Here is a 12,667-nt window from a genome sequence, read left to right as displayed (position 1 = left end):
CTTTAGGGTCCCTAGCTCTCCTGACTGTGCCCCTCTTCAGATCCCCAGCTCCTTTCTGCTCTTTTTGGTGTCCCTTGTTCCTCCCTAAACAGGGCCAGGCCTCCTCCCTCTCACTCAGTCCATTATGCACTGAGGCTGGGAGGGGGTTTACTGAAGCACTAAATGAGGAGCAGGCAAGGGCAGGCCCAGAGCCTTCCCCAGACCTGGCCCCCCACTGTGGGACACAGACCTCCTGGCCCTCACTGCCTGCCCCAAACCCCCCTGGTCTGACCACCCTGGTTCCCTGCCTGACTTTGCCACATACCCTCTGTGTGCTTTGGGCAAGTCCCTGCTCCTCTCCAGACCTCAGCTTCCCCACCTATAGGCTTGGAGACGGGAACCAGATGATCTTCAAGGCCCCTGCCCCAATGCTGGTTTTCTCAACTCTGCCAGGGGCTCCTGGGTCGCAGCCTCTGTGTCCTGGGAGAGAATAGGGACTTTGAGAGTTGGGGGTTTGAAACCTTAGGGAGGTGATAGCCGCCTTGTTCATTCAGAATAATTATTGCAAAAGCTACTACACCCTTCCCTCTCGCACACTTAAAGAATCTTCCACCTGATCCTGAGGCAGGGGTGGTCCTGGGATCCAGCCCCTGGGCCATAACGGGGGCTGAGAAAGGAGGCCTCCCCTACCCCCAGCCTCTTTCCCTGGGCTAGGAAGACACACACAGGCCATAGGGGCATCCAAGCAGGATGGGGCTAAAGGAGAAAGGGAAGCTGGAGGGGCTGCGGTTGCCATGGCAGTGACACTGCTGGCTCTACTGGAGGCTGCTGGGGGGAAGAGAGGGGGTGCCTCCCAATCCTCAGCTTCATTGCTCTTTTTCACATGCTCTTTTTTCACCTTGGAAGCAGGGGTGAGAGCTGGGGGAGCCCCTTAGAGGTGCAGTCCTGCTCTGTCCAGCCCCCTCTCCTGCCCACCTACTCCATCCCTCCCTTCCTGGCAGGTCAGTCCTCTGTACTGCTGAGCGCCCCCTCCTTCAAGCCTGGCCAGTCCCTGCCTGCCTGAGGCTCACAGACCCCAGCCCCATCCAAAACTGGCAGGAGCCTGTCCTCCTCCCAGGGACACTGCCACCAACACCAACACCCCCTCCTTTCTAGGCGTGTTCTGGGAGGGCCCAGTGAGTCTGAGTGGAGGCAGAGCCAGCACAACGGACCCTCCCCCACTCTGGGCATCTGTTGGCCATAGAGGCCAGGGCTTCTTCCAGGTCACCGGTCAGTGTCACAGGGCTTCCTCCATGACCTCACTGGGCACACACCATCCCATGCTCCTCTGGTCCTGGGGGGCATCTGGACCACAGTAGCTCTCCATTTGGCTGTGGGACCTCTAGCAAGTCATGCCCAAGGACTCCATCTCCCCATCTGTGAAATAGGGTGATGGGAACCCTGCCAGCTCCCAAGGCTTCTGTGTGGTCTCGGGAATGCTCAGCCAGGCCCCAGGAGGCTTCCTGCCTGCTCTGCACTCCCTCCACTGTCACAAGCGAAGAGACTGAGGCTCAGAGAGATGAAGTCACTCCACTGGTGAGCAGTGGTCAGAATTTGAACCCGAGGGACTTCCCTGGTGGTCCAGTGGTAAAGAATCCGCCTTCCAACGCAGGGGATGCGGGTTCGATCCCTGGTCAGGGAACTAAGATCCCACATGCCACAGGGCAACTAAGCCCGTGCACCACAAGTACTGAGCCTGTGCACCTCACCAAGAGACCCCGCGTGCCACAAACTACAGAGCCCATGCGCCCTGGAGCCCACGTGCCACAACTAGAGAAAGAAAAACCCGCATGCCACAACTAGAGAGAAGCGCAGCGCCGCAATGAAGAGCCCGTGCACCACAACAAAAGATCCCACGTACCTCAATGAAGATCCCACGTGCAGCAACTAAGACCCGATGCAGGGAGGCAGGGAGGGAGGAAGGGAGAGAGGGAGGGAAGGAGGAAGGGAGAGAGGGAGGGAAGGAGGAAGGGAGAGAGGGAGGGAAGGAGGAAGGGAGAGAGGGAGGGAAGGAGGAAGGAATTTGAATCCGAGTCAGTCTGATGTCAAAACCCATTCCTTGGGCTTCCCTGGTGGCGCAGTGGTTAAGAATGCAGGGGACATGGGTTCGATCCCTTGTCCGGGAAGATCCCACATGCCGCGGAACAACTAAGCCCGTGTGCCACAACTATTGAGCCTGCGCTCTAGAGCCCGTGCACCACAACTACTGAGCCTGCACTCTGAAGTCCATGCTCTGCAACAAGAGAAGCCACCGCAATGAGAAGCCCGCACACCACAATGCAGAGTAGCCCCCGCTCGCCGCAACTGGAGAAAGCCTGTGTGCAGCAATGAAGACCCAACACAGCCAAAAAAAACCAAATTAAATAAATTAATTAAAAAAAAACAAACCCGTTCCTTTAACCCCAAACAGACATAGCCTCTAGTAACTCTGATGTGGACCAGCAGGGGCTGTGCCCAGGGATACCCACAGGCTCCACTTTCTCTGCCCTGTTCCCTCTCTGGGGAAAGACACCCTATACCACCACTACCAGGAGCTTGAAGCCAGGGGAGACAACCTACCCAGAGAACCTGTCAAGAATGGGCAGACAGGGGCTTGTGGGGGGGTGGGGAATGGATGCCAGAAGCAGGGGTGTGAGAGGTCTGGGAGGCTCAAAGGACTTCTTCCCAAAGGAGGGGAGCTCCAGGTGGCCTACGGTGGCCCCACTCCATCTGCAGTCCTGTGCTGCCCCCATGTGGAAGACAGGCTCACATTCCCCAGCGAAGACACATCACTTCTGGGTCAGGAGCCCCCCAGAGGGAAAATCAGTGGCCTGAGGCTATGAAGGTGTCCCCAGTGACTGGAGGAATGCGCTGCACCCCCAAGCCTCTGCGGGACCTGTCTTCTCTCTTCCCGACAGATCCTGGACCCCAGCCTGGCACTGCAAGCTGCCCACCACCTTTCCTTCTCCCAGGAGCTACGAATCCCAGACTTTTGGAGGAAAGTGAACTTGAGAGTTGTATTTTCCAACCCTCCATCCCATATTTCAACCTCCATCCCCAGGAATTCCTCGTATCTGAGAGCTTACTACCTCTGGGAGCAGCCCATGGTTTGGAAGAAAATCTGACTGCAAAAATGACCCTTGCCCATGGTATTTGCCTCCCTCAATCATAGCTCTGCCCTCTGGGGCCACAAGAACCAAGTGGCCTCTCACAGGAATTTCTAAGCAGATCCAAAGCTTAACCCGGTGCTTAGGGGCCTCCTCTCTGACCCCCAGTCTTCTTTCCCACAGGTAAAACATCCTGCTTCTGATAAGCCACTCTGGTTGCTCCTATCTGGGCACACTGGTAGTCCCTGTCCTCTGGAACTTCAGGACTGAGGGGACCCCAGCACCCCTAAGGACTGTCATGTCCTTCCATCCTGGCCCTTCTTTGGATCCTGTGCTCATTTTTTTTTTTTTTGCGGTACGCGGGCCTCTCACTGCCGTGGCCTCTCCCGACGCAGAGCACAGGCTCCGGACACGCAGGCCCAGCGGCCATGGCCCATGGGCCCAGCTGCTCCGCGGCATGTGGGATCCTCCCAGACCAGGGCACGAACCCGTGTCCCCTGCATCGGCAGGTGGACTCCCAACCACTGCGCCACCAGGGAAGCCCCCTGTGCTCATTTTTAGCATTCACTTGATACTGACATTTCCCCTAAGCCATTTCTGCCTCCCCAGAGCCGTTGTGGGGAACAGCATGGCTGGGAAGAACAATGACTGAACACCTAATACATACCCAGCACAGTGTTCAGTGCTTTACTCAAATTATCCGGTTTACCTGATAAAGGAAACTGAAGATGATTCAAAGAAATGGAGAGATATCCCATGCTCTTGGATTGGAGAAATTAATATTGTTAAAGCAGCCACACTACCCAAAGCAATCTACAGATTTAATGTGATCCCTATCATATTTCCCATGCCATTTTCCACAGAACAAGAACAAATAATCCTAAAATGTACATGGAATCATACAACACTGAGAATTGCCAAAGCAATCCTGAGGAAAGAGAACAAAGCTGAAGGCAAAACCCTTCCAGACCTCAGACAATACTACAAAGCTACAGTAATCAAAACAGAGTGGTATCAGCACAAAAACAGATATATGGATCAATGGAACAAATAGAGTGCCCAGAAATAAACCCATACACCTATGATCAATTAATCTTCAACAAAGGAGGCAAGAATATGCGATGGAGAAAAGACAGTCTCTTCAGCAAGTGGTGGTGCGAAAGTGGGACACCCCATGTAAATGAATGAAGTTAGAACACACCCTCATACTATACACAAAAATAAACTCCAAATGGCTTAAAGGCTTAAATATAAAACATGATACTATAAAACTCCTAGAAAGGAACATAGGCAAAATATTCTCTGACGTAAATTGCAGCAATGTTTCATTAGGTCGGTCTCCCAAGGCAATAGAAATAAAAGCAAAAGTAAACAAATGGGACCTAATCAAACATAAACTTTTGCACAGCAAAGGAAACCATAAACAAAATGAAAAGACAACCTACGGATTGGGAGAAAATATTTGCAAACAATGCAACTGACAAGGGATTAATTTCCAAAATATACACACAGTTCATACAACTCAATATCAAACAAAGCAAAACAAAACAACCCAATCAAAAATGGTCCGAAGGGGCTTCCCTGGTGGCGCAGTGGTTGAGAGTCCGCCTGCCGATGCAGGGGACACGGGTTCGTGCCCCGGTCTGGGAAGATCCCACATGCCGCGGAGCAGCTGGGTCCGTGAGCCATTGCCGCTGAGCCTGCGCGTCCGGAGTCCGTGCTCCGCAACGGGAGACGCCCCAACAGTGAGAGGCCCGCGTACCGGGAAAAAAAAAAAAAAAAAAAAAGGGGCAGAAGACCTAAATAGACATTTCTCCAAAAGAGACATACAGATGCCAACAGGCACATGAAAAGATGCTCAACATTGCCAATTATTAGAGAAATGCAAATCAAAACCATGAGGTATCACCTCACACTGGTCAGAATGGCCATCACCAAAAAGTCTACAAAAAAAAAAAAAAGTCTACAAATAATAAATGCGGGAAAGGATGTGGAGAAAAATGAACACTTCTGCACTGTTGGCGGGAATGTAAATTGGTGCAGCCACTATGGAAAACAGTAGGGAGCTTCCTTAAAAAACAAAAAATATAGTTACCATATGACCCAGCAATCCTACTCCTGGGCATATATCTGGAGAAAACTCTAATTCAAAAAGATACATGCACCCCAGTGTTCATAGCAGCACTATTTACAATAGCTAAGACATGGAAGCAACCTAAATGTCCACTGACAGATGAATGGATGAAGAAGATGTGGTGTGTGTGTGTGCGTGTGTGCATGCGCGTGCGTGTGTGTGTGTGTGTGTGCGCATATATATGGAATACACACAGTGGAATACTACTCAGCCATAAAACGAATGAAATAATGCAATTTGCAGCAATATAGATGGACCTAGAGATTATCATCCTAAGTGAAGCAAGTCATAAAGAGAAATCCCCTATGATATCACTTATATGTGAAATCTAAAATATGACACAAATGAGCTTATTTATGAAACAGAGACAGACTCACAGACACAGAAAGCAAACTTATGGTTACCAAAGGGAAAGGGTGGGGGAGGGATAAATTAAGAGTTTGAGATTAGCAGATGCAAACTACTATATATAAAATAGATAAACAACAGGGTTCTACTATATAGCACAGGGAACTATATTCAATTTCCTGTAATTAACCATATGAAGAATATGAAAAAGAATATATATACATGAATCACTTTGCTGTACATGAGAAATTAATGCAAGATTGTAAATCAATTATACTTCAATTTTAAAAAAATTATCCGGTTTAACCCCACAAGACAATTACTATTTTCATCTGCAGGTTACACTCAGAACTGAGGCTTAGAGAGCAGAGATCTGGACCAAGTAGAAAAGCTGACTTTTGTCTCTGTGAAATCCCTCCAGGCCAACTGACCTCTTGCCTCCTGATTCTGCCATCTGCCTGGATTGGTGAAGTACATACATTTAATTCCTCAAACATTTATCAGGTCCCCACATGTACTTGGCACTGTGCCAGGCACAGAAAAAAAATCACCCCAGATATCTCTGACCCTATAATTTCAATGAGTAAGCCCCAGTGGATCCTACTCGAGCTGTGAGTTGGGCTGTAGCTCTAGACAAGGTCTGGACAAGACAATACCACTGCAGGCCACATGGCTCAGGCGGATCACATCCAGCCCTGCCAAGTCCAAGGTCCGTCTGGTCACCGAGGCCTCACATCTCTCTGTGTCTTATGCCCAAGGCGTTTACAAGGGGCCTGGGTGATAGACGTTCTGCTGAGTCCAGGTAGTAGTTCTGCCCAAGGCTATGCCACAGAGGTCAGCAAGTGGACCCAGGCCTCTGCAGAGACAGAGATGGGGCAAGAACTGCTGACACACAGAGAGTGAGGAGGAAGGGCTGGAGGAAGCCCTGGAGGAAGGGCTAAGTTCTTTACCTTTTTTGTGTTAGAAACTCCTTTGACATCTGGTGATGTTTACTGACATCTCCTCAGAATAAGATTTTTAAATGTGTAAAATAAAATAGGATTACAAAAGATTTTTATGAAAAGGGAAAGATGTCCATGAGTTACTACTGAATGAATAAAATCAAGTTACAGAAGAGCTTGTATAAGCTCTTTACACATTTATGAAGAGAAAAAGAGAGAGAGACTGGAAGAGGAGCAAGAGAGAGTGAAAAGGAGGAGGAGAGAGGAGAGGGAGGGAAGAAAGAAAGAGAGAAATAGAGGAAGAAAGGAAGGAAGGGAGGAAGAAAGAAGGAGGAAGGAAGAAAGGAAGGGAGAAAGGACAGAAGGAGAGAGAAAGAAAGGAAGGAAAGTAGGAAAACTATCTCTTTATACATATGGCTGGCCCTACCATCTTTCCCTGGTGCCTCAGTGGTTAAGAATCCGCCTGCCAATGCAGGGGACATGGGTTCGAGCCCTGGTCCAGGAAGATCCCACATGCCACGGGGCAACTAAGCCCGTGCACCACAACTGCTGAGCCTGCGCTCTAGAGCCCACGAGCCACAACTACTGAAACCCGCACGCCTAGAACCCGTGCTCCGCAACAAGAGAAGCCACCGCAATGAGAAGTCCTGAGAAGCCCGCACACTGAAACGAAGAGTAGCCCCTGCTCGCCACAACTAGGGAAAGCCCGTGCGCAGCAACGAAGACCCAACGCAGCCAAAAATAAATAAATAAACAAATTAATTAATTAAAAGAAGAAAAAAATGAAAAGCATGGCAGGCCAATGGCTCCAGATCATGGTTCCCTTTAGCCCCCCAAATGGTCCCCTCAGGTCACAGCCAAAGCTCCTCATTCTTGTCACTGCCTCCTCCCTTGCCTGACAGCTGGGATTTCACCCTGGGCCTATCCCTATAGCAGCTCCAACAGTGCTGCATGGCCATCATCTCTGAATCTGCCTCCCTGTCGGACTATGGCTCTCTGCTCGTTGCTTACTCTGCCACTGTCAAAACAACCTAGTAACACCAAGTCCTCAGCACATGTCATTGCTCACTTTTTAGGATCTGTGAGAGCTACTGCTTAGTTGGAAGGCCACACAATGGGGCAGCCTGGTTCCTTTAAAGCTGTCACAGCCTTTTTTGCCGACCCCTAACATTTGCTTCCCTTTCTCAAGGTGTGGCAGTCAAACCTTCTCCCCTGGGAATTCTCTGGTGGTCTAGTGGTTAGGACTCTGCGCTTTCACTGCTGAGGGTGTGCGTTCAATCCCTGATCACGGAACTAAGATCCCACAAGCCATGTGGCATGGCCAAAAAAAAAACCCCAGAACAAAAAGCCTTCTCCTCTTTGTCCAAACTTCCAGCGCCACCTCTCCCATATACCCTGGGGCCTCGTGCCACGCCCACCTCCTACAGTCCCCACCTCTGCCTACTAGCTCCTCCACCTGTTCTCAGCACCCCTCAAGGACTCTGCTCCTGCAGAGGCAACTTTCTGGCCTCAATTGTTTCTTTTTTTTTTTTTTTCTGCGGTACGCGGGCCTCTCACTGCTGTGGCCTCTCCCGTTGCGGAGCACAGGCTCCGGACGCGCAGGCCCAGTGGCCATGGCTCACGGGCCCAGCCGCTCCGCGGCATGTGGGAACCTCCCGGACCGGGGCACGAACCCGTGTTCAATTGTTTCTTTGTTGGCACTAGGTTACCCCTTGAGCATCTGAGCCTGCTCTTGATTCTCCTAACTCACACCTGCCAGATTTCTCTCCCTCTCCTCAGGAATGCTTCAGTAAGGAGTCACCTGTGTGTCCTGCCTCCACATCCTCCTTTCCCTTTCACTCCCCAACTCTCTGCAAAATGCTTCGGTCAGTCCATGAACCTGCCTGCCAAGGAACGTCCATTCAGTAGGTGTTTCTCAAGTTCCTGTTCTACATCAAGTGCTGTGTCAGGCAATGGGAAAATGAAGGTGACCAAACCAGTTCTGAACTCTTGGTGCTTGAACCAATGAACACATATACAAGTAAATAGAAAACGTAGAGTGTGGAAAAGTTCTGTGAAGGAAGCAAACAGGATGAGAAGATGCAGAGTAACTGGGGAGATGGGGCAGAGGGTCTCTGTTTTAGATAGGGTAGGCCAGGGAGGCTTCTCCAAGCAAGCACGCTATCCAAAGAGCAGGGAAAACGTGGTACAGGTGGAGGGGATAGCAAGTGTAAAGGCCCTGAAGCAGGAACAGGTATTCCTGCTTGGCAGGAAAGAAAGAAGTCCATGGGTGTGGAGAAAAGTGAATGATGAGGAAAGCATTGCCAAGATTAGGGGAGGTAAAGAGTTTATCTCTAATGCAAGGTGAAGTCCTTGCAGACTTTAAGTGACAAGATCTGATTTGTTCTTAAAAAGTGCCCTCAGGCCCCACTGTTGTGTGGAAATGAACTATAGCGGTAAGAGGTGGGAAGGCAATAGAGTTATTAGGAGGCAACATTTACTTATTTTGGATGACAACAGGCATATCACATTTAATGCATCTAAAAAGAAACATCTGGAGACTTCCCTGATGTTAAGACTTCGCCTTCCCATGTGCAGGGGGTGGGGGGCTGGAGGCGGGTGCAGGTTCCATCCCTGGTGGGGGAGCTAAGATCCCGCCATGCCTTGTGACCAAATAACCAAAACATAAAAGATATTGTAACAAATTCAATAAAGACCTTAAAAATGGTCCACATCAAAAAAAAATCTTAAAAAAATAAAAAGAAACATCTGGATCACTGGCTCCCTCAAAATAAAGCAAGACCCCTGTCCCTCCCCCAATCTTCCCCATTTCTGTAAAAAGCACCATCTTCACGCACTTGTTCAAGCCAAAAACTTAGGGGCTACACAGGCCTTCTTGCTCTCCCCAATCTTCTGCGTCCCAAGCCCAGTCTACCCTCTTTCCTTACCCACTCCTAACCATCCCCCGTGCCCCGACTCAGCTCCAGGCACCATCCTGTCCCATCCTGCACCAGACTCCTGACGGCTCTCCCTCCTCTGCCCGCTACAGTCCATTTTCCGCGCAGTAGCCAGAAATACTTTTTTAGGAACACGAATCTCCTGTTACCCCCTGCCTAACATGTATTCCTCAATGACTCCCTTCGCCTTCAAGACCTTTAATGAGACCTGGGACCCAAGTCAGGAGGAATATGAGGAAAAACGAGAGGGGTCGGTAAACCTGAAGGAGCGAGGCCAGGCCCGTAGCACCACCTTCCCATCTGGCTTGTGTCCTCCGGGTTTAGGAACCTATCTTCACGGCGCTGGGGGAAGCTTTTCCAGTAGTCCCTTCCTGCCGCGACAAGCCTATTTCCCGTGCTGCACCACGGCGTTCCTCTTCCTCTTCCGGTCCCAGGCGTTTCGGGATCTGCGGGCCCCGGTGAGTGCTAGCCGCGCGGTATCCGGAGCCATCCGTGACTCCCGGACGGCGGCGGGGCGCGTGGCCTTAGGGAGGACGGGGAGACCGGCTGCCTGGCTGTGGGGAGCGGAAGCCGCGGGGCGGGGACGTTGCTCGTGGGTTCTCAATGGATGGATGGGAGGGGGAGAATTCGGATTTGGGGGGAGAGCGCAGCCTTGCGGCTGGGGGGGTAGTTTCGAGGCACCATTACCTGAGTTTGGGAAGGGGAGACTGGCGTTGGGTCGTGCAGAATGAATCCGGGCTGGTGGAGGGCGCAAATGCAAGGCATCTGTGCTGAAGCCTCATTCAGGCTTCTGGCCTAACGTTCTTCTAGATCAAGGCGAAGAGGTAGGCCCGGCCCCGCGAGCTCTGATCTCCACTCTCGTCCTCCAGTTGCAGACATGGCCAAGTCCAAGAACCACACCACGCACAACCAGTGTAAGTTCCCCTGGCCCAGCCTTCATCTAATGCCCCAGACCCTGGCAAAGATTAGGGATACTGGTCAGGGAAAGGAGGCACATTCCTACAGTGGGCCTGGGGCTGATTTTACTTTCAGCCAGCATTACCTATGGGGCTGTAGATTTAGAAGCCAGGGATCCGCTTGGGATAACCCACAGTGCTTTGCATTCAGTGGTAAGGGGTTTCTTAGACGGATCCCAAGTAAGGAGAAATTATGGTTCTCCCGGGCTTGCAGCTGTGATGGTGGTCTTATTAGAGGAAATCTCTTTTTTGGTCTAATTCCTTTTTTCCCCACAGCCCGAAAATGGCACAGAAATGGCATCAAGAAACCCCGATCACAACGATATGAATCTCTTAAGGGGGTGAGTGTGTGCGCCGAATCAGAAAAAAGTGTGTGTTTGGCTCCAGTTGCGTGGTCAGGGTCTTTCATGTAGCTTAACTGTCCTTCGTTTTGCCTGGACTTCATGCTGTGCCAGACCTGTAATAAAGCTTTACTTGGCTTTACTGGCCCGAGTTGTAACCTGCCTCCTGAGAGCAGTTTGTCTGATCATCTCCCTTGCTCACTCTGAGCTTTTCAAGGGAAGGGGTGGTCTTGCCTGTGTACCCAGTACCTTGTGAGCCTTCCATTCCACTTTGACCACCCATATGACCTTGATCTGATGCAGTACTAGGCATGGAGGGGGCAGCTTCCCTTCCTGTGCTAGGGAGTTCTAAGGATTAGCCAAGAAGGCTGAGGCTGTAGGGTCTGAGCACAACTGAGTCTTGTCTCCACTTTGCTACTCCACTGTACTGTTGGTCTCTCCCCGCCCCCTTCCCTTCCCTCCGTTGGTCCTTATTCTGCCTTGTTTGCTGTGAATCTGTTGTACTAACCTTAGTATTTGGCACCTTTTAAGGGTGAGGGGGTGGGGTGTCCGTGAGGGGGGTTTCAGGAAAAACTCAACCAAAATCCTGCTGTAGGAATTTGTTCTTCCTTTCTGAGCTCTATTGGGCTCTAAGGGCCAGATATTTCTGCATTTAAGGTTGACTTGATGCTGTCTCAGCTCCCAGCAGGCCTCGGCTGGCGACTGATAGTCTCGTGGGTGCTGCTGTGGAGAGGGGCACCATGGGTGACTTGGGGGCCCCTACATGCTGCACTTAACAGCCACCTGTACATTTTTTGTCTTCCAGGTGGACCCCAAGTTCCTGAGGAACATGCGTTTTGCCAAGAAGCACAACAAGAGGGGCCTGAAGAAGATGCAGGCCAACAACGCCAAGGCCGTAACTGCACGTGCTGAGGCTATCAAGACTCTTGTAAAGCCCAAGGAGGTCAAGCCCAGGATCCCAACGGGCGGCAGCCGCAAGCTCAGTCGACTTGCCTACATTGCTCACCCCAGGCTCGGGAAACGTGCTCGTGCCCGCATCGCCAAGGGTCTCAGGCTCTGCCGGCCAAAGTCCCAGGCCAAGGCTCAAACCAAGGCGAAGGCTGCAGGTGCAGCTGCGGCTCCGGCTGTGGCCCCAGTTCCCGCTCCAGCTCCCGCTCCCGCTCCCAAAGGTGCCCAGGCCCCCACAAAGGCTCCAGAGTAGAGCCTTTGTCTGCCAACGTGAGGACAGAAGGACTGGTGTGACCCCTGGGCTGCTGTCTGCATGGGGCTGGTGTCCTCCTGTGCTATTTGTACAAATAAACCTGAGGCAGGATCTTTCAGTCACGTGGGGTCGGTACCTACATTTTGTGTGGGTAAAGAGTTTAGCCTTCCTTGGATGGCAGGGTGTGGGTGGGAGTCGGGAAATAGGGCCTTGGAGTGCCAGAAGGGGACTTAGTAAATGAGGAGTGGTTCGGTGCCTTAGGGACACTGGGGCACATAGCTTGCTGGACTGGGCAGGCTGGTGAGGACAGAGAAAAACCCCAAACATCCCTGTCAGGTCTTAAAGCTTACCCAGAAGAAAAGGGAGCACCCAGAAGAATTCTGCACTCTGGCCTGGGGAGTTCTAGGTTCCTAGCGTGCCTGGCCAGCATTCACTGCTCTGAGTTGTACAGTCCCCCAAGTTCTAGGGCTCCTGGGAGGCCAAGCAATGGTGGCACTGCCTTACTTGCATGACTGTGCTGTATTCTTTGCCCCCTGGATCAGGTGCTTCACCAGCAGTCTTAGCCCTCAGAACAGCCAATGAAGCACTGTTCCTGGTCACACTAGATCTTCATCTGTAGTCCAACTTTGGGCACTGGGGATGCTCAAAGAGTTGTCGTTATGCTGGGGCAACAGGTGGGACCCATGGTGTATGATCCCTCATCTCT

The 12,667-nt window shown here is 51.4% G+C and overlaps 1 protein-coding gene across 2 annotated transcripts; it reads left to right on the top strand.

The window, feature by feature from the left end:
• Positions 1-9,846: 9,846 nt before the first annotated feature.
• RPL29 (ribosomal protein L29) lies at positions 9,847-12,083 on the top strand. 2 transcript variants are annotated; one of them, XM_082663855.1, is made up of 4 exons: positions 9,847-9,921; positions 10,274-10,377; positions 10,696-10,760; positions 11,566-12,083. In XM_082663855.1, the coding sequence occupies exons 2-4, from the start codon at positions 10,341-10,343 to the stop codon at positions 11,959-11,961; spliced, it is 498 nt and encodes a 165-aa protein (XP_082519981.1). In that variant the 5' UTR covers positions 9,847-9,921; positions 10,274-10,340; the 3' UTR covers positions 11,962-12,083. The 2 variants fall into 2 exon arrangements, with proteins under 2 accessions (XP_082519981.1, XP_082519982.1); XM_082663856.1 differs by having other exon boundaries at positions 9,894-9,921; positions 10,333-10,377.
• Positions 12,084-12,667: the final 584 nt, after the last annotated feature.

The sequence above is a fragment of the Grampus griseus genome (assembly GCF_964374135.1).
Source record: "Grampus griseus genome assembly, chromosome: 10".
NCBI lineage: Eukaryota > Metazoa > Chordata > Mammalia > Artiodactyla > Delphinidae > Grampus > Grampus griseus.
This window is presented reverse-complemented; position numbering and strand designations above follow the sequence as displayed.